A 27,888-nucleotide genomic window follows, 5' to 3' on the forward strand; every position below is an offset into this window, starting at 1 on the left:
GGCAAACAGAGCCAGCATAGCCACAGACAGGATTTCAAGATACAAATCTGTAAGTGTTTGTGTCAACTTCCTTTCTTAGGCTGTGTAGTGATACTAGAGAAGAAAATTTATTTTCCCTTTTTTTGTATCTCTGTGGGGGGGTGGTTGAGTGGTGGAGGGGTGGTTATGGTTTCTTGCGTTGGTTTTTTTCCTTTGTATTTGCCTGTTTACTACAAGTACTGTGAAAGTGGGTCTGAACCATGAGAACTGAAACTTTTCACCTCAGATCGTTTCAGTATATATCTGTTGTGCTGAAACAGACTGAAGCACTGAGTGACTGCATCTCCGTTTGGAATTAGAACATTAGGACTTTGAGGGAGAAAGGGGAACGACTTACAGGTACAGAAAAGTGAAAAATGAGGCACAGGCAGGTTCTCTTTAAGACAGTTTTGTCTTCAAGCAGTAGGCTAAAATCAGGCTAGTTCCTAAGATGAATTGTTTAATGCTGAAAGGAGCCTCTTTGGGGAGAGAACTTTATTTCACGCTGCGTTGATGAGAGCACTGGCTGGGATCTGCAGGATTTTGATGGGTGAATTTTGAGTGTGTGTTTGTGGTGTTTGCAGTGGTTTGGCATTGACAGATGATCCTTGCAGCCAAAGGTGAGGCTGGCTGACCCTCCCTGAGCAGTTTCCATGACAACCCAGCATTTTTGAATAATCTTGGTTTATAGGAAATCTTTTCCTCCCTCCTCTTTCCCCACAGTGTTGGTTTCTTGGGTTTTTGTAGTTGGTTTTTTTTTTCATTACACCTTACCATTCTTTTTAGTGAGAGATCTGAACAATAATTCCATACCTTCCATTTATAAACACTTTCTATTGTGTTTCAGAAAAGGGTGATGGTTTGGAATAAAATCGGCTATTTTCCTAATAACTGATAATACTGACTTGGTTGTTCATGTCTTAGCTCCTATCCCCCTTGTGAACCAAAACAGTCATTTAACTGAGATGTGGGCTTGCAGCTTACACTTAGCTGCCTCATTTTCTTTGTGAAAGTTTTGTTGTTTTTTTTTTTTTTTAATCCCTCAAAGAAAGAGACAGAATAACCAGTTTTCATGGCCAACTCTATCAGCAATGTCCAAAGAACAGAGTCCTGTCTTAGCACGCAGTCCCTTCTAGCTTTTACCTATGGGGCTTTTACCTAGGGCTTTTACCTATGTACCCACATTTTTATAGAATAAAGCAGTTCAGTTGGAAGGGACCTAGAAAGATGACCAAGTCCAACTGCCTGACCACTTCAGGGCTAACTAAAAGTTAAAGCATATTACTGATGGCATTGTCCAAATGTCTCTTGAGCACTGACAGGCATGGGGCATCAACCACCTCAGTAGAAAGTTTGTTCCAGGGTTTGACCACCCTCACAGTCAAGAAATGTTTCCTAATGCCCAGTCTGACCCTCCCCTGGTACAGCTTTGTGCCATTCCCTTGCATCCTGTCAGCTGTGACCAGGGAGCAGAGACCAGCACCTCCCTGTCCACCTCCCATCTTGTAGGACATACTTGGGATTTCTCTTTTTCAGTATTATGGGCACCACTGTTCTTCTGAGCTTGATGGTACTACATTTAAATGACCTGTTCAATAGTCATTTTTTATAACAAAAATTAGGTTACTCTTCCAAGTTTGTCTTTCGTATCGCATCCTTATTAATATTCAAAGACCTCTCTGTCCCTGTGCTCAGCTTCTGTCTTTGTCCGTACTGAATTTTACTTCTTTATTTCCCATGCTTGCTATTACCAGTTCAGACCTATTGTTTGTGCTGAGAAAAACAACGGTGACTTCAGCTGAGCAAGGAGATGCATGTTTCCTCATGGAGGGAAGGGGGAAGCAGTGTTTCAGACTTTCATTGAAGCCTTGCTGTGGCCATCCCGGTCTCTTTGAGGAAGAGAGGGTCTTTATTTTGCCCATTGGTGCTCACAGTGTATTTTCCTTTTAGACCTGGGGGTAGTAGCTAGAAATTTGCACTGGGCAGTCCTAAATTGCAAAAGGAAATTTGCTTTGCCTGGAATAGCAGGGATCCTGATTTCACTGCGCGGATCAAGATGTTAATTTAATATGCTAGCTCTTTTATTTCTTTTAAAGTAGAGGAAAAAAAAAAAAGATTAATTTCAGATATGTGTTCTTTTGCCTTTGTAGTGATCTTTTTTTTTTTTTGTCATCTACTTGAAAAATCTATTTGTTTGTATTGTATAAGGAACTCTCTCTCAATAATGACTTTGCAACTGGGACAAGACATATAGAAAATAAATTTTTATTAGTCAAATGTGTGATAACTGTATTGGGGATTTATTAATGATTTTGATTTATCAAGTACAGAGAAATTATTATGTATGTCCTAGGTTTAGCAGTTCTTATGTATGGGTTTCTGTACATGTGTTTGTGTAGCATCACTAGCCTCAGCAACCACTGATGGTTTTAAAGTCCAATAACTCACAAACGACCAAGGCCTTATATCACTGGAAAGATGTAATAAATTGTAAAGGTTGACAGAACATTAGACATTGGACTTAAAAGCTACGTTACTGCATAAGTCTGTATACTTGCTCTGTTTCCTCTTCTCTTCCCCTTCCCTTGACTTCAGCTAGCACACAGATGTAAATTATTTTGATTTTTAACAGCGACTTTTTGAGGGAAGTATTAGTTCTAGGACTAATGTAATGCACCATCCGTGAGCTTGTAATCCCAGCTTTCAAAGTGCTTAATGAAAGTAGGCTTAAGTTCTCAAAAATATGAGTCTGGAGTAAAGCTTTTATGTTCATATTTAGATGCCTTAAGTAAGGGGCTTGGTTTTAGTAAAATTGCTAACTATTCTGAATACCCCCTGACTTTATGCACTTCTAAAAAGAATCTTGGTACCTAATTGGAATATTTCATCAAAGTTGTTTGGGATTTTCTGTTTGGTTGGTTATTTTTTTTGTTGTTTGTTTTTATAAAGTTATGGGTTGCTAAGATCACTTAGGATTGATTGTATGGCAGATCAGCAAGGGGGTTAAGCAGAAAGGCCTGACTTTAAATGTGGTATGGTCTTATGCAACGTAGTTTACTGTGTTTGCAGGGAACATTGCACATGGTGGTTTGAATGCTGTGAGCACACGCCATGGCACATCAGGTGGTCTGTGCCCTCAAACCCAGCACTGAGTTCAACTTGCACTTCTGTCTACAGGCATGCTTTTGTTGGGTGCAGTGTATACAGATCTCCAGTATATGTTCCGGAAAAGAGAGCAGTGTAGGCAGCAAATTCTGCTTCAAGTCCCCTGAGTGTTTGTCTGGAAGGCTTCATCCTTTTTTTGTATGTGCAGTACAAGGTGTCCAGAGGAAAAGTACCTCAGGTCTGCATGTGCATGCTGAAATCAGAGTGCTGGTTGCAGCCTTGGTGCACCTTTTAGAAGTACATTTGAGCCAGTTGAGGTTTGAGGTAGTGTATGTTTTTGTGGCTGATTCCAATCTCCAAGTAAGTGCTGATAAATCAACAACAACAACAAAAGGTTTGCATGAAACCTGTATTGTTTTTTTCTGCTTTTTTGAAAAATTTGATTCTGTACTTCTGATGTGCTCCATCATCCTCATCATGAAAGGCAAGATTTTCTTGAAGAGGCAAAGTGAAAATGTCTGGAGATCCTCCTGTCGTATTTTAGCTTTTGTATCATAGCTGGGCTTTGGAATAGATGTCAACAAAACTGACTGATTCTGCCATGTCCTTGCATCTTTGAGTACCTTGAGTAGTTTTCTGACTGGGAATCAGTGCCCAGCCAGCCCAAACGTTTTGCAACTGCTGTTTGCCACAAGTTCGAACAGTTTGTTTTAGTTCTCAGACGACATTTTCCTTGACTGTGCTAACAGGTGGTAAGGTAATCGTGCTATAAATGTGCCCAGTTTTGCATTTGCCTTTTTTTTTTTTTTTTTAACTATCATCAGGGCAAGCCTAGAGGCAAGCCTAGAGGCATTTCAAGTGCTTTTTCTGCAGCCTACCTTGAAATGAGAGGTTTCTCTGCTGCTCAGTTTGTCTTTACTGAGTGGAATGGCTGGTGATCTACTAAGCAGCTGAGGTGTCAGTTTGCAAATGGGTGTGTAATAGCTTTAAAGTAAGCTTTAAACTTTTTATTGGTTGATTGGGGTAGGGGAATGTTAGATACAGACCATGAAATTCATAGCTCAGGGACCCCATGTGCAACATGGGTTGACTGAAAGGCAATGATTTCCTGACGCTGAATTAAGGCTTAGACACAGTCTGTTATTGGACCAAACAAAAGTGTTGCGACCTGAAAGCAGGATACTGAAGCTGTTGAAATGGCTTCTCTTCAAGAACAATTGGAAGGTCAGCTGGTCAATTTTAAGGGTGAGCTTCTGCAAAGGCATAGTTGTACTCAAGCCAGTCTTTCTTGGAAATTGGCAGTGGTTCTCCAAAATGACTGTCAACTTCAGATAAAGCACACAAATTACTTTTAAGTTATGTCTTGCACTTTTTATATATGATAGACTATGTTTAGCTTTCTAACTGTTTGGAAATCTGAGGTTACTGTGTTTACTCAACCTTAATTTTATTAGATAATGCAAAAGGGTATAATTGTTTATTATTATGACTATTACAGTTTTGTCTGAAAGGTAAATTGGTTAAGTGACGATGAAGTTGGTAAGGAAGTGCTAGAGATTTCTTACTTGAACCTGAATAGCTATGCTTGGTTATGTATTAATACCTCATGACCATAATGCAGCTGAAGGCTTGGATCTTAATACTGCTTTGTTTGATATACTTAGTAGTAACAAATACAGATGTACATGTAGACTGCTGTGACAAGAATAGTTGCTTCTGTAATTATGAAAATCTTATTAACATGCCTGTTTTCTATTTACTACGTCACATGCTTTAAATTATTTTGGAGGATGCTTAGACATGTAGTTACAGGTTCCCTCTTCCTGATATTATTTATTGTGTAAGAGTTATTCATTAGGAGAACAATTGAGTAGTGTGTACATGTGTTTCTGAACACAAGGTATTTCAGGACAGAGGATCATAAAGCTGATCTTAATCCATTCTGGACTACCAAGCAGGAATGCTTGTAGTAGTAATCTCAACTTCAGTTGTTGAAAAGAACTGTTTCTAGCAGCACTGTGAAAGTGTTTTAGATGTTTTTAATGTGTTAAACTTGCTGTAAATGAAGCAATGGCTGCTTTGGCATCTGTCCAAAGTTTGGCATGCAGTGAGGTTTCATCTAGCACCAACCACAATTAATGACATTTCAAAAAAAAAAAAAGAAAGAAATTTGGCAACAGACACTAGATATTTTTTAATCAGCTACCTATTTCTTTTAGTAGCTGCTCTTTTAGTCTTCTAGCCTTTATTTATACCTTTGTAAAATCAAGACATAGAAGCATGAAAAGCATGTGGCTAGGTGATGGCTCTCTTTCACTGCATTGTTTTTACATTTTTCTTAAACCTCCCCCCTCACACACACACCCAGTCTTGTTTTTTTCCTCTGTCCTTGAACCTACATCAGCCCATGCCAAACCTTTCCCTTCATTGTTTGAGGAGAGCTGTCGCAACATACTTTCCCTGCATTTAGGATGCACACATTTTTTTACCTTAGCTCAGGCTTCCCTGAGGCCTGAGCTGCTCTTATCTCCCTGAGACTCCAAACTGATAAGATAATTTAATTGGAATGGGGTGTGGTGGTTGTTTATTCTTCATTACACTAAAATCTAGTGAGATAGAATAGAAAATGAAACAAGAATGAGTTAGAATAGACAGTAAGTTCATCATCGATCAGGTGCCCAGCACGTGTACCACTAAACAGCTTGTGTTGTCCTGTGTGAAAGCATCATCTGCAGTACAAGCTGATCTTAGCTGTTTATTAGGATTCTGACTTTTGACCTAAAAGCCAGCAAGGCTTTGATATGGAGTCATGTTGAGCTGAAGCACAAGATGCACTGTTATTTATCTTCATATGTTCAGGTAAGCTTGTTCTCAACAAGTCTGGGGAAAGCTGAATGCCCTCCTGCTTTATATTGTCACAAGGCAGCAGTCAGTTCCCAAACCTGATTCCTCAAATAGGAGTTTCTCAAAGGAGATGTACGTGTGGCGTTCTGTGTTAGTTACATTTTCCCCCTCTAAGGGTGTTGTTGAAATGTACAGCTTGTTTGTCACAGTTGTCCCCTATACCAACAACAGCAAATAGTAAATTCTTTTTCATCTAAGAGGCTGCAGACCATCTGTTATTTGCAAAAAATTGTAGCATATTCACTGCATATCTATTTCAATATGTTTGGAGGGAATTATGTGGATAGAAAACAGGTCCAACATGATACATTTTGGACAAGGAAATCACCATTGAATTTTCTCTATAAATACATTGATTACTTCTGCAGAAGAATAACCTCATATTTGAAGCCTTTTGAATGGAGTTCTCTGCTGGTGCCCTTCAGTTTGGCTAGGCCCTGTGAAATCAAGGTAGCTAGACTAGCTTGCACCAAATGGTAGAAAATCAGGTTCACCATTTGTAGGTTTACTGCCCAGTGTTTGTAAGATGGTTGTGTTTTTGCCTTATGCATGTAGGTGCCACTGAATTGCTGCTTCTAGCCCGCCGGACAGATTTGAGGCGGATTTCATTAGACACCCCAGATTTTACTGACATCGTTTTGCCACTAGAGGACATCCGTCATGCCATCGCCATTGACTTTGATCCTCTGGAAGGGTACATCTATTGGACCGACGATGAAGTTAGGGCCATTCGCCGCTCACTTATTGATGGGTCAGGTAGCCAGTTTGTTGTCACAGCACAGATTGCTCATCCTGATGGCATTGCTGTGGACTGGGTTGCCCGAAATCTATATTGGACTGACACTGGCACAGACCGTATTGAAGTTACAAGGCTTAATGGGACCATGAGAAAAATCTTGATATCAGAAGACCTGGAAGAACCCAGAGCTATTGTGCTGGATCCTATGGTTGGGTGAGGACTGTTCATGAGCGTTTTTTAAATATCGGTCATATAAAGAAGATAAATATCTCTGTGTACCTGCATGCAGATAGTGGAATGCAATGATAAACTTCTTAGTCTTCAAAATGAAAATACTGTGCTCCTTTGAAAGTTAATGCTCTCAGGCAAATGCTCTAATGCTCTCTTCCAACTATTTAGCTTCTATGTCTTTAGGTTTTATTCTCTTATTTAAAACTTTTTTTGGGACTGTGTGGACTTTGTTTATTCTAGCTAATAGCATTTGTTATGTAGTCTTGCTCAATAGATTGATACAGTAGTTTTATGTAAAGGATTGGTGTGTTTACATGTCAATGCTACTTTCGATGTGCTGAGTATCGTTATTTAAGTAAGGAAACATATTTGGTACAGACACCGACTTTTCTGTGTGCTGTGTGGTTTCGGGGTGTGGTAGTCCAGAAGAAGCTATGTGAATATTCAAAGTTCTGGTTTAATAAGATTTTATTTCCATTGCAGGTACATGTACTGGACTGACTGGGGAGAAATCCCAAAGATCGAGAGGGCAGCATTAGATGGCTCAGACAGGATTGTGCTGGTAAACACCTCACTTGGCTGGCCAAATGGACTGGCACTGGATTATGAAGAAAGCAAAATATACTGGGGAGATGCCAAAACAGACAAAATAGAGGTTTGTAAATGCACCTGCATTTTTAACTCCCTGGAGTTACAGAACATTTTCTAAGTGTTTAAATTCTGATGTAGCTCATAAAGGCAATGGAATAATGATTGATTTCTTCTTTAAGAAATAATTCTTTTTTTTTTCTGGCTTTAGGCAAGTTACTTGCTAGTCTTCTTTGATTTTTCTATCTGTAAAATAGAAATAATATCAATATATTAGATCCCTCTTTTTAAGAATGTATGATAAGGATTTGCTAAAGAAGTTGATTCTCAGGTCAAGAAAACTTATTGGGAGTAACGTTTGCAGGTTAAACAAATTTATCTGTTATTCTTCATGTTGCTCAGCTTAGATGCAAGTAGAACATATTTTAAAGAAATAAATTTAATTTTACATATAATTACCTGTACTCCCCAAAACCTTCTATACTTTGTATCTCCTTTGCTTTATTAGGGTTCCAACAAGGGGATAGATTTTGCATTCTTTCTGCTATATTCTTCTGACACTTATTTGAAAACTAAAATGCTGTTTTTCCTCTTCAATACTGAAAATCTTGTGTTTATTTTGTTATATATAGCATCTATGGAACATATTTGACATTTATTATCTCCTTGTCAGGCTTTGAGAAAATAAGGTTTAGTATTTGTTCAGTTTATTATCAAAAGACAATTCTGTCTGGAAGCAGGAGACTTGGCTAATATCTGGCACATAGTAACAATGCCTAGCTTTGCTATATCCTGGTAGGTTTACCTTCCTTGTTAAATTGCAACCTTCCTTGGTGAATCTTTAACATTATAAATATCTTTTAGCGTTTACCATGTTAGGCACAATATCTCCTCTAGCCTTATGACATTGTTTTATTTATTTATAACTTCAAATACGTCAATTGGAAGTCATAGTCTTGTCTTAGAAGGTCATATAACTGTTTTTTCTCCTTCAGATTCAAAACAACTCCGCTCCTGCAAGGTGATTTGCTTTGAAGCATTCCTTGGGAGAGCCTCTGGGAGCATTTCTTTTTTTGTCCTGAAAACAAGATTTATAGTCCATAATTCTATAATTCACCCAAATTTTTACCAGCACTGAGAAAAGAGGGTAAAAGAGACTAAGCTATGCTTAGAGGTTTATTTATAACAGATTGAGCAATTCAGCCCAGATACTGCCTTGGACATGAATGTATTTTGCAAAAGGAAAGTCAGGCATTTTTCAGACTCATGCTTGCTAAAACACAGATTTTTTTTCACCTGTTTCAGGCTTACTCAGAGCATGGTTCCATATTCATTGGTAATGATTCTGCTCAGTGCTGGATCAGTTTGTGGTAGAAATTTTCATCTAGATCAGGCATGAGCTCACTGCTTCAGTTCCGTCAAACTGGCTAGAAATACAATATGTTTATGCCAACAATGTCTGTGGCAGGTCGGAAGATATCTGATCTGGCATAAATTCCAAAACTGTGACAATTTCTATTTCATTGTTTTTAAACCAATGTAAGCCAGCAGAATAAATTTGTCCCAGGTTTTCATGTAGTATCTAAGCAGGACATCTGCAGAATATTTATGATCTTCAGGTTTCAGAATTACTGGTTATTTTTTTCCTGTGAGGCTACAAGTGTTTGAGTTATGATTTTCCTGCTGCTGCTTTTATACAATTCATTAACTGCTGTGGCTTAATCCAGCAGGCACCACACAGACATTTGCTCACCTCTCTCCCTGCCCCTTAGTGCGTTGGTGGGAGAGAACTGAAAAAGGTAAAAGTGCAAGAACTCATGGGTTGAGATAAAGACAGTTTAATAAGAGGAGAAAAAAAATAAAGAATTGGTGCACAACACAGTTTCTCACCACCAGCCAAACCTTGCCCAGACAGTCCTTGAGCAGTGGCAGCCCCACTGGCCAACTCCCCCCAGTTTCAGAGCTGAGCATGAAGCCGTATGGTATGGGGTATCCATTTAGCCGCTTGGAGTCAACTGTCCTGGTTCTGTCCCCTCCCAGCTCTTGGTGCACCCGCAGCCTCCTTGCTGGCAGGCAGCACGAGAAGCAGAAAAGTCCTTGACTCTGTGTAAGCACTGCTCTGCAACAACTAAACATGTGAAGAGCAGCAGGGGTCCCTTGGGTTGTTCAGCCCAGAGCTGGGGAGGCTGAAGGGAGGGCGGGCAGTGGGACAGGCTCTCCAAGGCGGTGGTCACAGCACGGAGCCTGCTGGAGTTCAAGAAGTATTTGGAAAATGCTCTCAGACATAAGGTCTGATTTTTGGGTGGTCCTGTGTGGAGCCAGGAGTTAGAATCCATGATCCTCGTGGGTCTATTCCAACTCGGGATATTCTAGGAGTCTATGAACTAAAAACGTCAGTGTGATATCACCACTATTTTCATCCTAAATCTAAAACACAGCACTGTACCAGCTACAGTGAAGATAAGTAACTCTATCTCAGCCAAAACCAGGACATTAACATCTTATTAATGTGCAGAAAATCTTGAAAAAGCCTGGCTAAAACCTTTAAAGCAAGAGAAGAAATCTTGCAGCTTTTGTTCGCCATTTCTAGATTTTAGTTTTGTTTAAGTATTTGGTTTTGTTGTTTTTTATCTTTTCACTTTTATTGCAGAATGTGTCAATCTAGGGGGATGTGACAGAGGTCTATAAAATCAAAAGAAGTATGTAGAAGGTGTCTAGGACTCAGCCTTTTTCGATAGAAGCATTTGGGATTGATACAGACAGGTGTTAGGTACAAAACAAATAAAAGCAGGTGGTTCTTCGGACTGTGTGGTAAGTTGTGGAAACACCTGTGGATTTTTAAAGCTTACCTGTGTTATTGGGAAGACTAGGATATGTCTGTGGAAGGGAATTCCACCGAAATTTACTAATAAATAAATCTTCTTTCTGAACCACAATTCACTGAACTGTAAATTGTTGGAGAATCAAAGACTCTTCTTGAGAAGTTTGAGTTGGTTCTTTTCTTAAGCTGTTCTGTAGGTATAAGTTTTTCTTATTCCCTGAGACAAGATACCAGGATGGGTGGACCTTTGGGTTGACCCCATCCAGCCTCTCTTTGTTCCTGTGTTGAGGCCATTCTTCTATTTGTTGAAGCTTTGGAGAGTCTTTATTCTGTTAGTTTGTTGTATTACCCTGAGAAAAAACTCATGTTCTTCTTTTGACATAATATTGCTGATTGCTTACCACACTTCAGAAGGATAGAAATGGGCTGAAAATTGATGACCTCTGATAGTGATAGATAGGAGTGCAAGTTCATTACAGCTGCTGTAATTATAAAAGCATGGAAAGGCTCTCTAGGATGAAGAGATGTTCATCTGAGAGAATGGTTCGGTCCTACTTAAGTAAGTTGTTTTTTCTCAAATATGCTAAGTAATGCAAATATAGCGGTAAGTCTCTTTATTGATTAATCTTAGTGAATTTTCCCCATGATCTTGTGTAGTCTTTGTACTCTTTTATACTAGACTGACAGTGTTATGGTAGGCTACAGAAATCTCAGATTATAATGACATTATCTAAATCTGTAATACCTAAAATATTACTAACATTTCAAGTCTTCCTTTTTCCTCCCACTGCCTTTCTCTCCTATGGCAACCACGAATCCTGAGGAGATTTGTAACACTTTCCCTGCCCTTCCCATCCTCTTTTTATAGCAGTTTAGTAGAAGATGCTTTGAGCTTCAGTAAATGTTTTAAACTTACGTTTGGGGAAAGTACAGTGGAGGAGGTGCAACAAAGAGGATATCTGTGACAGGATCAAAATATGAAACTTGGGATTGAACATGCAGATATCTGAGTATATGCCTGGTCCTTGCTTTGCTTGTATGTGTCTGTATGTATTTGGGATGAGGACTGGGGGAAGAAGCAGGAGAAACATGTTTGTATACCGAATCTATTGTGCTTAAGTACTGTTTCATATGTGATTTTAAACAGTCTTTTTTCCTTTTTTTCCAGTATGTACAGTTTTTCAGAACTATGATTTAATTGCAGCATTACTAAAATTAACGTTTCTTGCAAGCTATGTTTCTCGGTTTTTTGTGCCACATATGAGCTTTTATTATTTATTTTTTATGCACTGGTTCATGCTATGCTGTTCTGGATCCCCCAGACGATAATAAAGCATCAGCAGGGGTTAATGGAGACTGGTAGGGGGTACAGCAGGGAGCTTTTGTTCCCATTTTATCTGGCAGCCTGCAGCAGGCAGAAGCAGGCTGTGGCTCAACAGCTTCGTCATTTATCTCGGTCAGGTTTCACTGCTGATAAACTTCTATTGAAATGGATGGCTGCTATTGTGCTTACCAGTAGGGAAGATTTCTCATTGACTTGCTACAGGTTTAAAGCATTTTCCTGTCATGCTATGAGGTTAAAAATGTATGATCTGCTCTGTTGAATTGGTCTTATGTTTTCCTGCTCAAGTGAATATTTGTCTTCTGAGCACGTACACTACCTGTTTTAAGGTATAGGTTGGATATAAAATGGTCAGCAAAACCTCATATTGATAAAGCAATTATGAATGGCTGTGTGTCTGTGTGGTTGTATGGATTAAGAGGAAATAATTATGATATAGCTGATTTCTTACAATTTTTCAGCCTATGCTTCATTTTTCTTTATTCATCTTCTTTCCTATTCTTCATTCTCAGAGCCAGAGATGACACCCGCTTACACCTACTAGTGGTGAGTTTAAAGAAAGAATTCTCTGCCTCCTATACAGATGCAACCATTATAAAATGATTTCTGAGTGCAGCTCTAACTTAAAGTGTTTCTGCATTCCCAAATTTATTAGCCATGTCTAGCATTACTGTCTCTAATCCTCGTGATTAATATGGGAAGTCTTATATCCTGCTGTTTTTCAGCATAAGTACACACAAGCTTTCAGAACCCAGCTTTGTCAGACAACAGAAAGCGGATGCCACTAAGACTTTTTGAGCACAAAAATCTTGAACAGAGAAGACCTTTTTGTCTTTGACCCAGGAGCTAATAGCTTGGCATCTAGAGAATGCTCTAATTCACATTCTAATCCTGAAATTGCAGGGCTACATTTTCCTCTGATGACAGCTCCCTCAATTTTACCACCACCCTAATAAGGAAATTTTGTTTTCTAAACATTCACCATTTATTTTCCAACTGAGAGATTTTTTCATGTTCTGTATCTTTGTATTATGAAATGCTGATGTCTTGCAATCCTGATTATTAATCCTACCCTATCCACCCAACATTGAAACAGAGGTTTGAATATTGAGAGGCAGAAACTATTGAATTCCAAGCTGTTGAACACATTTGCTTTTGTGAACTTGCATTAAGCTTGAACTTAAAGTAGCTGAAGCTAATACTTGAAGTTGCTTTGCTTCTTAATTTTGGCCATAATGCATTGCCCACCTGGTTTGGGTAGTTGTGGCACATGAGAACTTCATTCAGCAAAGAACACCAAGTATGTGCTTTAGAGGGTATGGGAAGATCTCCCTCCTCCATCCAAGTTTCAGAAGTTTAAAGCTTACTTTGTCAGGGAATTTCCACTATTTCTTAATACCTGCTAGGCCTGCATTAAGAAATTGTTACTCTAATACATCTTTCAAAACTCTACAATTTTATTTAAAAATAACAACAACAACAAAAAACTTTATATTTTGCATATTTTTCACTTGGGAGGTTTCTTCTGAACTTCTGAATTAACTTAGGGAAGAACTAAATTTCATGATGCAGTTCAAGCTAGGAAAACTATAATACAAGTAAATAAATAGCTACAGATCACGTACTTGTAGTCTCCTGACTGTTGAAGACTGGGGTCCAATAATTTGAGTAGCCTCTTACCCTTGGACTGTAAATGTCCAACCAAGGCTTTCTGACACTGTAAGTTTGTTTAAAAAATAATAAAATATATATGTATTTTTTTTTTACTTTGGCTTTTGAGCATGGTGCTACACAATTGTCACTTAGAATTATACTTTTTGCAGCTGTTCAAAGTGTTTTAATGTAAAAGTTTAAAAAAAAAAAAGCATTTAAAATATTCATGCCAGTTTAGATTTAGGAACATTAAAAAGTCAAGTTTTTATTGCCTTTGATAAACTGAGTATATTTGAATAAAACTGAAATTTGCGAAGTGATTATTGAGGCAGCCATTACAAAACACTTTGGTTGATGAGTTCTTAGAGAAGTCCCCATGGATCTGCTGTCAACAGCAGACTGTTCTTAAGGGAACAGATGAGAGGTTCCCAGCACCTCACAGCAGACAGAGGACACAGAGGGAAGAATTTTGGGTAGACAGAGCCAGAACTCATGTCCAAGACTATACTGATCTGGGTACCAAGCATGGTATTTTTCTGAGCAGTAAAATTACTGCCTTAAAAATAATGTGATGATATAGAAAACATGGATGAGTCCTACTATAAAAGCACCTGTTTTTTCTGTTAACTCTAAGGAGAGCCTGGAGTGGCTACGTCAGATTCAGATGTCCGCTCTTGAGTTATGTTTGAGCCTGGAAGTCATGCTGGCTTCTACAACCTTCTTGCACATTATTGTTAATAGTAAAAGTGTACCTTTCTCAGACTTGGTTGTGGCTTACATCTGCACAACTTGATTTAAACTTTTCAGTGTGAAAACTGAGGTGTTTCTACAACCTTTGGTTACAGATGAGCAGTCCTGTTTTGCTAATGATACCTCTGTAAACGTCATGGCTCCCAGTGGACTAGTGTGGAACTGACTGAAGTACAACCTTTGGATTTCACTAATGTGTCATACATGCTTCCTAGGAGTTAAGAAATTGCATTTAGTTGACTCTATTGTCTCATCTAGAGAGTAATAAGCCTCTACCACCAGTCAGTGTTGGTTACCTAAGGGAAAACACAAAAATTCCTTGAACTAAAATAACTAGAGCCATTATCTGACCTCACTGAGAGCCCAACACACTTGAAAACAATATTTGAAGGCAAGCTGGGGAGTGATGTGAATAGATATTGAGCTAGCTTCTGCATTTCTGATTCAGCTGGGTGATGATTTGTCAGTTTACCATTTTCCCTTACCCTGCAATATTCTGGCTTCTCTCCCCTCCAAGCTTAGTCACATTGGTGCACAAAAAAAAAGACCTGGGATGGTCCTTGTGATCCTTCTTAATAATTATTTGGCTTTCTTTACACAGTTTTGTTGTTGTTTATTTGGCACCAGGATCTTGTAGTCCTAATCTATTTTTTTCCCTGATACTGTCCATAATGTAACTTTGCCAAGGTCTAATGTCTGTGAAAAAAAGGGACTATGGGAAAGTTAATACTTTCTGTTAGCCTGGTAAATACATATTTTGGAATTACAAGCTTTTGGGCATGCAGAAACTAGGAATTTAAGTGATTTTGCTAAAAGAACAGTTGAATCAATTTAACAGCTTACTGCCACCAAAAAGTGGAAAGCATCCCAGGGTCCTTCCTAGTTTGCACTGGCTTAGTCACTCATTGGACTGTTCTATGAACCAGTTGGACTTGCCAAAACAGCAGAAAACTTCCCTTGTCTTTTTCCTCAACAAAAAAATATCAAGTATAGTTACTCATAGAGGAGTCTGGCAAGCACCAACTTTGGCAGAGAACCTGGTAAAAATAAGAAGTTCCTTAGGGGATGGTAGTGGAACTAAGTCCCTTGGGAATGCAGAGGAGAGAACAGAGGCTTTTGCCCATGTTCAAGAGCGTTAGAAGTTGTGCTGCCAAACTTAGAGTTTTAAAATTGTCTCCCAAAACCACCATGGAGGTTCATGTTGGTTTCAGCTAGCTTACTTTGTTTCCTGTGAAGTATGAATATAGTCTACATGTGAAGTATGAATATAGTTACTCATCAGATTTAGCTTACAAATGGTAAGCTGCAAAATTGCAGTAATTAGCTTGCTTTTGATCCTCTGTTTGTACCCATATTCTCTTATTCTCTTATAGCCTATGCCCACATAACAGAACACCCTCAGACAGTTGCTGCTCCACCTTATGTATTTATAACAAAAAATAATTTCCATAGCCAAGCATCTTCATTTACCTATGAAAATCTCTTCTCATCCTGTTCATTTCAGCTCGTTTTTTGTCTTAGCCTGTTCTTCATAAATGCAGGATTTTTTTTTTTTTGTATTGCATGAGATTTCCTACGAGGTGTCATAGTTGATTGTCACAGTGGTAATAAATGTAAACTCTTTTCTTTGTCTGCTTATCACTTCACCTGACTTGAGACATTATTATTGAAAACTGAACTTTTTTTTTTTCCCTAAAATTAGATTCCACTATCGAGAAAATAATTCTGTTGTTGGTGTTGATTGATCAGGGAGCTAGGAAAGTTGTCCTATTATGAAAGAAATGAGCTTATACAGTGTCTGTAGTATGATAGAAAGGTCTATTTATGAAATTAATCTCTTCTGTTTCTGCATATTTATCTTCACTACAGTCCTATTAGGAATATTATCCATTCTCAGGAAAAATAATATTTTGAATTCTTTAGAAAAATAATTAGAGCTCAAAATTAAATAGAGGGTTTTGGGAACTGTTAAATTAAAAATTGGTAATGGCTATTATAGAACAATTTATAATAAGAAATTGTAGAGTTGGCCGGAGGCACTTGGTTTCTGAAGCAAATATAAAGGGTTCCAGGTATCCTTTCTGTTCATTTCTTAGAATTTTACTTCAGTGAAGAGACATCTTTCCATTTTTTATCTGCAATGCTCCTTGTCTTTTTAGAATAGACGGAAAATGCTGTTGCCAGTAAGTTAATGACATTGACAGAATGATTTCCTTAAAATAAGTTTGAAGTTTTGACTGCTCAGCCAAAGAGGGTATAGTTGATCATGTCTTTTTTTTTTTTAAGATGGGAAGACTAATAAAATTAGAAATTTAGATAAGATGTCTCATTTTTCCTCTTTTTGAGGTGTTTTATAGCAGGTCCATGTTTTAATTGTGTGATATTACTGCAGCCACAACAGTAAAATCATTCTGGTCTGGTCTGTTCATGTTGCTTAAAAAAGCAAGATGGAAATACATAGTTCACTAAATCAGACTGAAAAAATGTTAATGTGATGTTCAGAAGGCATTCTAGCTATCTTTCAAAGTTGTTTTTGAGAGATGCTGTCCCAGTTTTCTTTTTTCCTTAATCAAATAGATTTAATGAGTTAGTGTTGTTTTTCACTTCTCTGATATAGTAAGATTCATGTACATTTAGGTGGAAGATGAATAGTCATATCCTTGATTAGCAGTGTCATGAACTGAGTCAATGAGTTGCATCAAAGAAACAGTACATGTAAGTATTTATCAGTGAATAATCAAGGCTGAAATAACTAAGCTTAAACCTTGAATATTCCTTAACTATTTTAAGTATAATTCAGGCCTTGTTCAAGATCTTCTTCTGTGTTATTTTGAAATATCATATATATATATATGTATTGAATTTGGTATCTCATAGCTGTCTTAGAGTAACACTTTGCAAACATCTTATGCAGAATAGTAGTGTTAATGATCAACTCACTAAAAACTGACTTTTTCACCTCATTGCTTTTCAATTATTTATGTTCCTAGAATGCATTAACAAGACCCATGCTGAAATTGTGAAGGTGGTAATGCTTTCTGATCTGTTTCTGCTCTTCCAAACTATTGCAGGAAACACAACTTTCCATTAAAGTGACTTGAGATTTTAAGGTCTACTCAGGAAGAGTCGTCCATCTTTCCCCCCCTCCCCTTTATGCCCCCCCCCCCCCCCCCCCCGATATTTCCTTCACATAAGGAAATGGTTTCTTTTTTTTTTTTAATGCTGTAAGGTTAACTCTATATTCTTGTAGGTGATCTTTCATTTTTTGAAGATACAGTGGTACCAGTTATTGTTTGTAAATTGTTTTTTGATTATTGGCTTCTTCTATTCAAAACATCCTGAGAGAGCACATAGTATGCACGGTATTTAAATGCTTCCTGATTATTTATAAGTACACCCAAAATTAAACTGTACTCATGAATTAAGGTGAAAGACAACAGTTTGCACACTCTCACCCTGCTTATGGAACTGGGTTAATTATGAGTAAATCCTATCAGCTTTGTCTAATAGTCTCCCAGATTTGTATCGGAAAGTGTGCTCTTTCTAGAGCCTGCATGCTGTCTTCTTCTTCTGGAGCTGTCGATACTGAAGCTGTCTAGCACCTTGTAGGCTTGGGCTGTTGTGCTTGATGTTGATCTAAGTATGGCCTAATAGGAACAAGACAGTTTCTGTTTTTAGCATCCCCTCAGTACTGTGGATATGAGGTGGTGTGCCTCTGCCTAGCCTCCCCTACAACTGGCCTTGGTCTGCTAGCCCTGAGCACAGGCTGCTGGTCTTGTTTGGAGCCCTGTGCAGCTTTGCCAGGGCTCCCGCATTAGCTCTAACCAGAGCTGAATATTATTTTCACAGATGAGGCAGGTGTAATGATTGAGATCTAGACTTAAACTAATCAAGTAACATATGTAAATTACCAAACGTTCAAACCCCAGATTATTAGAAAGGCAAATTCACTGCATTAGCCTATTTATCACAGTTACTACTAGCATTCAAGAGTGAATTGAATCCAGGGTATCTGGCAGCAAGAAAGACCCTTAGAAAATACCGCTTTGCAATCCAGTCTGTAGCTTTAATATAGAAACAATGCTTCAAAGATTTTTTATCGTTAGTATTGACTGTTAAATACAGCATCTTAAAATATGACCACGTTTTCAGCACCAATTCATCTATCTGAATATGTTGCATTCTTGAGGCCATAGGTTTGTATTCATTATTGTTCTAGGATAAACAAAACTCTTATCCTACAAGCAGGCTGTTTGACATTTTTCTGAGGCTGTTTAATTTTTGTACTTCGTTTAACTTTTTTTGTGGAGCTTCTCACTCTTTCAGTAAAGGTAGTGTTTGTGGTTATGCCACATCTGTTTCCTGTTGTAGTCTATATTCTCACTGTGGTTTGCAGTATTCAGAATGTGAAACCCACACCACATTGTGGTTACAGCAGCATAAACCACTGGAGGCACTGCCTCACAGTAGAAGGTGGGTTTCTCACAGGGGGATTCAGTGGTGCTATGCTTCACTGTAGTCAACTGATCCATCTGGGCCAGAGAAAGGGAATGAATACATAAAGCAGTATCAGCTGGGACTTGGTTGTCACCTGATTTTCAGTCCATAGGAAGATTGTGCTGAACTTCTTTGGAATGCATTGATTACTGATTGTGTCTTTTTATTTGTGTCATTTATTATATATGTTTGTTTTATGTGTCATCCCTATATCCCTTGTCACTTTCCGTCTGCCTTACACCAGGCTGTTTGGTTCTGTATCCTATTGATGAGATTCTATTCAGTTCTCCTAAAATACAGTCAAAGTGAGTGTAGACAGCGTGGTGCCATGAAAAAATTACTATGGTGATACCCAGCTGCTAGTGAACAGATGTTTATATCAAATAATATCACACAGATGTGTGATATCAGGTAAGATTGCAGTGACAGAAGGGCAGCAGGTATGTGTAAGTATTTTCACATAAGCATCTGTTTGGTCTAGCTGGCATAAAGTTGGCTTTCAAAATAACCTGTATGTGGCAAAACAAAAATTTAATATAAGCAGATAGTTAATATTTAAGTCCTCTCGCCTCTTTTCCTGACTTTCAGAATAAGATGAAGCTTATTTAAAGTTTACCAGAGAAAGTTCACCTCACACTACATGCCTTCCAGCTAATTCTTTTAACTGGTAGTTAAACACCCCCTAAATACAGAAGTTTATTCTTTTTATAAGTACAAGGTAAAAAGTGTAGTAGCTGAAGATAGTGCTTTGTGGTAGTGATATTTCGCTGGTTATTACTGTGTTTTCAGTCAGCTTTGCAACATCCATCAGTTCCACATAGCTGTTTGGTTTGCTTAGCAAGCACTAATTGCCATATATTAATTAGTTGCAAGCAAGTGGCTTGTCTCAGTAGTTTAAGGGGGAGGGGGAAACAAGTCATCCCAGAAATTTAAGAGGTGTGTTGCGGTTAGAAAGGGGTGGTAGGTAAAGGGGATCAACAGTTTTGCTTGGTGGTAGTGATGGTTTCTTAAAGAGATAGTGGGGTTATGCACCATAACTTATGGGTTACCTTATGGATGTTAAATCTGGGTCCCTGGTTCTAAAGTTAACCATTACTCTGTTGTTTAGCAACCTCATTTATCCAAACAGAACACAGGAGGCATGCTGCTAGGAAATGAGAGAGAGCCAGCAGATGCTGAAAATTTCTGAAGTAGAATAAATGGAAGAGCAGAGCTTGTTTTCAAAGGAAGTCCAGAAATTAGGCAATTATGCTGGGCTCTGAGCCCAGCTAAACAATCTGTGATAGGAAAAGCTGTGTTTGGAATTGGTTATCAGTGTAAAGGACAAGTTGCAGCTTTAGGATGGTAAACGCACCCTAGTACAAAGTGAAGCTGCCAAGTGCTGTGCTTGACTCTCAAAAGGATCTTAGTGAGAACACAGGAAAAAAAAGTTTCGCCAAGTAATGCTTGTCTTATTTTTTGTGAAGCATGTGCATTAGTGCATGTGTAGAAGTTTGCTGCATATACTACTAGACCGAAGATTTTTTGGTAAGCCAATTCCACAACGTAATTATAAGCTTTTTTAAAACAGTCAACATGGAGCTTATTCCTACAAACCAACAAGCATGCAGAGCCTCTTTCATATTTCTGTAGGAATTGTGCTTATAAAGATTTGGTTCCCATTCTAACATACAGAGAGTAAATGTAATAGCGTCTACAAGTTTGACAGAACACAGATTTAAGGCAGAATTTAATTATTCTGAAGTTTATAACATTTTCTTCCACTTTTTAAGTAAACTTTAAAATAGTTTATTTTAATAATCTGCACATTATGCCATGTGCAGAGAAAGGTATGGGTTCCACTTCTGTTTCTCTATTCCTTTCCTCACTCCCCATCTGTTCTCTGATAGGCAAAGGTAGGGGGGTGCTCTCCAAGCTAGCCTTCTAATTTCTTATATGCTAGTAAATTCTCCTGGCCGCAAAACATCATCCATCTAGCCAAGTTATTAAGCCAATTGATCCTGAAGGTTGTTATTGTACAAGTCTTTGTATTTGAGCCTTGGGAAGAATGAGTAATCATACAGACTTGTCTATGACTACCCAATTCCACCAAGGTAAGGGTAAGAGAGAGATCTGAAAACAGCAGTTTAGTAAGTCATCCTTTTTCAGTCCTTAACTTGGAACATCCTCGGGATGTTGGAAGAGTGTGTTAATGTTTCAGGGATTAGTATGCTACTTTGAATATTTGGTTTGAATTTTGTGAATCACATTGCCTTGGGAAGTTCTTACAATAAGGGGTTCTTTTTCTTTTTTCTTTTTCCTTTTTTTTTTTTTTTGAAGGGTAGTATACATGCATGCATGCTAAAATGTTTCCTATAAAATTAAAACAAGTAGAAATACTTCAGAAGGAACTTTTCTATATATCCTCCTTAGTAATCCTATAAAACTGCAGTGCTGAAGCATTTTTAAGCTTCTCAAAATATAACTCTTCACTTCAATATGGCACTTTTTATAATAATACTTGGCATTCATAAGGTACTTGATCACTTGAACATGCATACCTATGTTTAATTAATCCTTTCGGTGCCTCTTTGAGGAAGTTAGGTATTACTTCTTTCTAGCAATACAGGAAAATGACACAGTGAATTCAAGTGTCTTGATCAAAGGCATGCAATTATTTACAGAGTATTAGTGTTCCTTCTAGTACAAAAAGCACTGAACTTAATTGTGAAGAATGTAAAACTGGTTCTTTGTTTAGATTTGGGAGTATGATTCTATAGATCTTCCTGTTTGCCTCCCAGAATTTGTGAGGCCTCCTCTTATTGCTATCTGTAACCTGGACAAAGCTCATTTGGGAGGGACTGTGGACTACAAGATACTGAGCTAGGACTCCCTAACATTGTAAGCTTGTCTTCATTCGTGTAAAACACAGCATCTCCCATTTAAAACTGAGCCAAGAGAGGTAAGTCAGAAATGAAAGAGAGAGACAATGTGTAACAGGCACACATAATATAGTTCATAAAGCAAATATAAGGAGTGTTGTGTTATTATTTCACATTATGATCTGCTTATGAGAATAGCCTTAGTATGTAAGGCTATGCATAAGGGATCCTCCATGGCTTTTAAAACAACTACCTGTTAAACTAGTCTTGTTTTATTAGATTGCTGTGTAACATTGATAGCACTTCAGTGGGTAGGAGATTATTTTGGAGTTTAAGGTCTAAATGAGGAGCAGGTAATTAATCACTGATAAATAGCAACAGAATTATTCTGTATACATGGAAATGTTTGTGTTTATGTGTATCCATAGGTCATGAATGCTGATGGAACTGGGAGAAGAGTTCTGGTGGAGGACAAGCTGCCTCATATCTTTGGATTCACATTGCTGGGAGACTATGTTTATTGGACAGACTGGCAAAGACGCAGTATTGAACGTGTGCATAAACGAACAGCAGAAAGAGAGATCATCATAGATCAACTGCCTGATCTAATGGGCCTCAAAGCTACAAATGTCCTCCAGATAATTGGTGAGTGAGAATGCAAATAAGGCTAGTATAATAAAATAAGATATTTCAGCAGTGCTCTTCTATGGGTATCACTTTATACCACGTCAGATTTTTAGAAATGGGCAGAATACAGTTTTTCACCTAATAACTGCAGTTCAATGGCATGGGGTAGGTATTTTGTGAGGTCCTTCAGTTCTCTAACTTGGCAGAATAACAAGGTGGAAAACAAGCAAGCACCCCAAAAATAGGTAATTTTCTGCTGCTTAGGTAATTGGAGTATCTCATAGGTTTGAGACAACCCTGGATCCAATAAGAAGTGAAGAAGGATCAAGGAAAATGAGGACTTCTCTTTTTAACAGCCAGCTATTAGATTAGCCTAGCTGTTTATGAAACTGCAGCTGTAGCAGATTTTCATCCTGCGATCTGAACATCAGTTTGCAAAATCTAAGAATGAGCCTGTTAGACTGCTAAGTGCTTTTCATATGAATACTGCAAAATCATCTTTAAAAATAACTAGAAGTACTTTTGTCCTGTGGTGTCTATGGAATAAACGTGCAGGATCTAGCTTTAAATTGGCTTCCAAAACACTGGTAGCAGCAGAGCTGTGGCATCACCAAACTCATCACATTCCCTGAATATCCTGCTTTATGTGTAGGGCTTGCAGTTTCTTGCTGCCATGTCTGGATTGTATCCCAGAGAATTAGTTAAATGTAGTTGACATGTATCTGCATTGCTACTACCACGTTAAAGTGCCCAAAGGCACATGTGTTTTAAAAACAGCCCTCTTTTCAGCTGTATGGCTAACTGAGCTTGGTAATGGTGGGTGGATTTCCAGCATGTGCAAGTACACATCTTAGTATTGCAAAGAGCTGCTTTACTAGCATCCTGGAGAAAAGAGGCCATTAAATGGATGTGAAAATTGTATAATGGCTTTGATTAGAAGGGACCTTAAAGACTATCTAGTTCCAGCCACCCTTCCATGGGCTAGGACACCACAGGAGCAGGTTGCCCAGGGCCTCATCCAACCTTGCCTTGAACATCTCCAGGGATGGGGCATCCACAGTTTCTCTGGGCAACCTGTTCTCGTGCCTCACCACCCTCTGAGTGAGGAATTTCTTCCTTATATCTAAATCTACCATCTTCCACTTTAAAACCATTACCCATTGGCCTACCACGACATGCCCTTGTGAAAAAAGTCCCTTTGCAGCTTTCTTGTAGACCCACTTTAGGCACTGGAAGGGGACCTACAAGAAAATAATCTTAAAATTTTCCATCTCTAGGAACACAATTGCAGTATGTAACTTGACCAGTGTACTGTGAAAGGTGACAGAACTTTTGTTTGCTTTCTTATGTACTTCCCTTCCCTTCAGCGCTTGTGTTGTTAATCGGGATCACCTACAGTTGTTGGAGTCCGGGTCCCATCCCCTATTGCTGGGTTTGTTCTATGGGATCAGGGAAAGAAGTGTAGGCTTTCCAGCCATGTAGAGTAACATCCCTCCAAAGAACTAGGGGAAACAAGAATGAATTAATTCAGAGAACAAAAGGTGAAAAATTGTATGTATTTCTTAAAGGCCTCATATTTGTTGATAGATGTGAGGAATGACTTCATCTTCCAAATGAAGTCAGTTCGTAATGATTGCTTTTGCTTTTGTTGCGTGCTTAGGTACAAACCCATGTGCAGAGGATAATGGCGGTTGCAGCCATCTTTGTCTGTACAGACCACAAGGCCTTCGCTGCGCTTGCCCCATAGGCTTGGAGCTCATCAATGATATGAAGACCTGCATTGTCCCAGAGGCTTTCCTGCTGTTTTCCCGGAGAGCAGACATCAGACGAATCTCTTTAGAAACGAACAACAACAATGTTGCTATTCCACTCACTGGAGTTAAAGAAGCTTCTGCTCTAGATTTTGATGTGACAGATAATCGAATATACTGGACTGACATTTCATTGAAGGTAGAGATGGAAGATATTTCCAGTTATTCTGTGTTGGCTATAAAGTTGCTGTAAGATTCTTGAGATAGTTAAGAATGGATTAACAAGTATGGTTTACAAGATTCAAGAGATAGGTAGAAGAACTGGTCCTATCTACGAAAGGCATATATTTTCACTATACTATCAGTATTCTCTCATGCAAATAATTTAAATCTAATGTGTACATTTTGATATAAAGGAGAAGTTTGCAAAAATAAAGCTTTTTGGCAGAAAGCTGAGCAGAATGCCAAGGGTCAGGTGGCTTTGGGGATGACAGATGTTTTGTCAAATACATTTAATGGGTAGAAGTCATGTTTTGGGTCAGGAAGTGGAAATGGGTCTTACATGTTCATTAACTCACATAGCTACTGCATGTGAGACACATTACAAGTCACAGGCTTTGTAAACCAGGTCTAGGCTCTAGACTAACAAATCAAAAAAAAAAAAAAAAAAAAAAAGGTTGAAGGTAGATGTTTAAATGTGGTGGCTGATGGAGTGACAGAAATCTGTCTTCTATCTCTCTTCTCAGTGAGTCTAGTTATTCACTTTGTTTTTTTGTGGACTGTAGGTGTAGTCAGAATTGTGAACACCAAAAATTAGTTGTTAATAAAATAAAGTTTTCTGCAATTGGGTTGAGAAATTATCCTGTGCAATGTGCTCTAGGTTATCCTGCTTGGCAGGGGGGTTGGACTAGATGATCTTCAGAGGTCCCTTCCAACCTTGGCCGTTCTGGGATTGTGAGACGCATGCAAACAATAACTCTTGGACCTTTACAACTGAAGAATCATAAAAGTTAAAAACAAATTGTTTAAGTTAGTTTGAGAGAGGTGACTTGGCTGAACTATTTAGGTATGGTATTCTTTCGAACTGTGTTTGAAATAAAAATAAAACAAGGATCCCCTCATCAGTTTTTGAGTGATAAAAATGAAGACTAAGAAATTTCCCTGACGTGCTGTCACAAACTGGCATAATTAGCAAATAGCATCCGAACTGGGAAGTAAACCAAAAATCAAACTTTGAGTTAACTTCTCGTGTGTTAGGAATATGACAGGTGTGTGCAGAGGGCAATATTAAGGACAAAGAAAGAGAGCCCAAGTTTGCAAAACAGAATTTTATATTAACATTAGTCCTTTACTTTCAGACTTATAATTGGTCATAGTAAATCACAGAATGCCTAAGCTCTGATACATTACTAAATCCTAATTCTGGCTGTATTTGCTGTCTCAGGCTGATCCATGATGGTGAGAGGTATAGGAAGTTTTTTTGAAAAAAAGTCCAAGAAGAAATTATGCTTACTGAAATTAAATTAAGCCATCAGTACTGAAGCACTTGAAGTACTGAGCTAATCAGCTATTAGCTTGTTTTCTTCTATTTGTTGTTCTATCCCAAACTTTCTCATTCTGCTTTAAATATTGTTCTGTGCTATAGCATCAATGCTTTTGTATAGTCCTGGGAGAGCCAAAATATTTCCCCCTCAAAGTTGGCACCAAGTTATTAAAAGTCACTTTGACATGTAGACTGCTTAATTGAACCAGACTAGTTATCCCATTTATTTCCCCAGGGAAACGCTATTGTAATTGACACAGAATGCTTTCATAGAATACAGTAAATTATTACTTCTGAATAGCAGTATTGTTTGCCTTGCAAATAAGTAGCATATTGTATGCTTCTCTTTCCTACGAGATGCCGAAAATCTGAAAGTGTTTAAAATGCAACAAAGAAAACAACCAGCCCAATGACAGACTGGTAAAATTTCTAATTTGCCTGTGTATCTTTGCATCCCGACAGACCATCAGCAGAGCATTTATGAATGGCAGTGCACTGGAACATGTTGTAGAGTTTGGCTTGGATTACCCTGAAGGCATGGCTGTAGATTGGCTGGGGAAGAACTTGTATTGGGCTGATACTGGAACAAATCGCATAGAAGTGTCAAAGCTGGATGGACAGCATCGACAAGTGTTGGTGTGGAAAGATCTTGACAGTCCCCGGGCATTGGCGTTGGACCCTGCTGAGGGGTAACTTGCTGATTTAATTTTATGTTTATGAACATTGAAAACAACATCCTAATGCTTCCTCTAGGGCATGTTAGTTAGGCGTTGCATATAAATCCTGAGAGAATTGAGCTGGGGAATATAACCTGGTAATTTATAATATGAGGGCTGAAGGAATATGCTCTTAATGTCCTGAATAATCATTGAGAATATTGCACAAAAAATCAGAGAAGCTCATTAAAAAGAGATTTATATATAGTTTTTTAATTAATCACGGAATCAAAGTAGTCTTAGGTTTATGGAATTCATTAACTAGAAAAGGGGCATAGCATTGAAAGGAAAATATTTGCCCTTTTAAAAATGAGTGGTGTAGATTTTTGTGTTTTTGTTTTGTTTTGTTTTTGTTTTGTTTTGTTTTCTTTAACAAATTACGGTCCAATAAAGGTATTAAAGGTATTAAATGATTTAACTTGAGAATAGGAGGAGTGAAGCTTACTGTCTGAGAATAAGGGAAAAGTTGTTTGGTTTTTTTTTTTCAGATAAGGGAGCCTCTATTTTTGTTGGTGTGGACAAGGAAAGCAAAGGCAGAGAAACAGTGGAAATAATTATACATACCTATCACCAAAAAGAAAGATTTCCTGAGAAGAAACTTTTCAGTTGTACTCAAGTATAATACTGAAAGTAGGGCAGTAAGCAGGGGGAGGAAAAGGGGAGGGGGGAGGCAAGGCAGCAAGGCAAAACTATTTTGCTTCTGAAATAGCTCTTCTACCATGAATGCTTATTAGACATTAACTAATCACTGCAAAACCTTTTTGAGGTTATATCAGTATTATATTATCCTTATTTTAGAAATGAAGGAACATAAAGCATTATTTTACTAATATGAGGATTTCATTTTCAAGTGCTATGAAATTATCTCAGTTTCCAGTGACACTGCAAGAGTTACAGGAATGCTGAAAAAAACTCAGCACCTTGCAGACACACTCCTCCTGCTTCATTTCAACAAGGTGATGGCAACTGTTGTCTTCATGCTTAGTTGAACCAAGATCTGCAGTCCCCCCAGTGGAGGATACAGATGGAGTTCAGCCCTGATGTGTCAGGGATTGCCTGGAATCGTACATCAAAGAGCATCTGAGACCAGATTGCTAGATCCAGCTATTCAGTTGGAGCAAAAGGTTGCTACGGATGATTCGAGTTTTATGCTGGGAACAGTTTTTTTTCAAAGATTGGTATAGTTAAATGTTTTTGTCTCTTCACTGCAGTCAGAACAAAATTAGTTTAGATTTGGGCCAAACTACTGGTGTCTTCACTTGTTCTACAGCTGAGCCATGTCATTGTAGCTTATAAGGACATTTTCATGGCACTGATACCACTGGGACAATTCTAACACACAGGTTCATGCTGTACACAACTTGCAGAATTTTTACATATTAGAAATGAAAATTACTGAGTATTCCTGGTGTCTAAAGAACAGCTTACACTTGATCAACAGTTTCTGAAGTAACCTTTCACACCGTGTGATTGGTTGAAATTAAAGGAATTTCACAGGTATTTGTTACTAAAGAAGTTAACAATGGCTAGCTATGTCTCATTTTAAAAGTGGTATTGGCTTTAAATTTTGGAAGAAGCATCTAATAACACCAAATGTCAATTATACAGCCCTCTCTACTGTACAGTGCCTAAAGAAAAGGTACGCGTGCAAAAGTTCTTGCTTCTGCCAAATGGGTCATAAATTGTCATGTGAATACGCGAGAGTTTGTACTTCTGCTTCAGTGGAAATGCTCTACAGTGTT

The 27,888-nt window shown here is 38.2% G+C and overlaps 1 protein-coding gene across 2 annotated transcripts in view; it reads left to right on the forward strand.

Moving 5' to 3' along the window:
- LRP6 (LDL receptor related protein 6) overlaps nucleotides 1–27,888 on the forward strand; it is a 122,024-nt gene that overhangs the window by 67,572 nt on the left and 26,564 nt on the right. For both annotated transcript variants that reach the window (XM_013172840.3, XM_048053633.2), the window contains 5 exons: nucleotides 6,583–6,979; nucleotides 7,481–7,652; nucleotides 21,938–22,154; nucleotides 23,797–24,086; nucleotides 25,893–26,119. In XM_013172840.3, the coding sequence (XP_013028294.2) occupies nucleotides 6,583–6,979; nucleotides 7,481–7,652; nucleotides 21,938–22,154; nucleotides 23,797–24,086; nucleotides 25,893–26,119 (1,303 nt within the window). The remainder of the gene's footprint in view (nucleotides 1–6,582; nucleotides 6,980–7,480; nucleotides 7,653–21,937; nucleotides 22,155–23,796; nucleotides 24,087–25,892; nucleotides 26,120–27,888) is intronic.

This window comes from Anser cygnoides, chromosome 1, assembly GCF_040182565.1.
Source record: "Anser cygnoides isolate HZ-2024a breed goose chromosome 1, Taihu_goose_T2T_genome, whole genome shotgun sequence".
Classification (NCBI taxonomy): domain Eukaryota; kingdom Metazoa; phylum Chordata; class Aves; order Anseriformes; family Anatidae; genus Anser; species Anser cygnoides.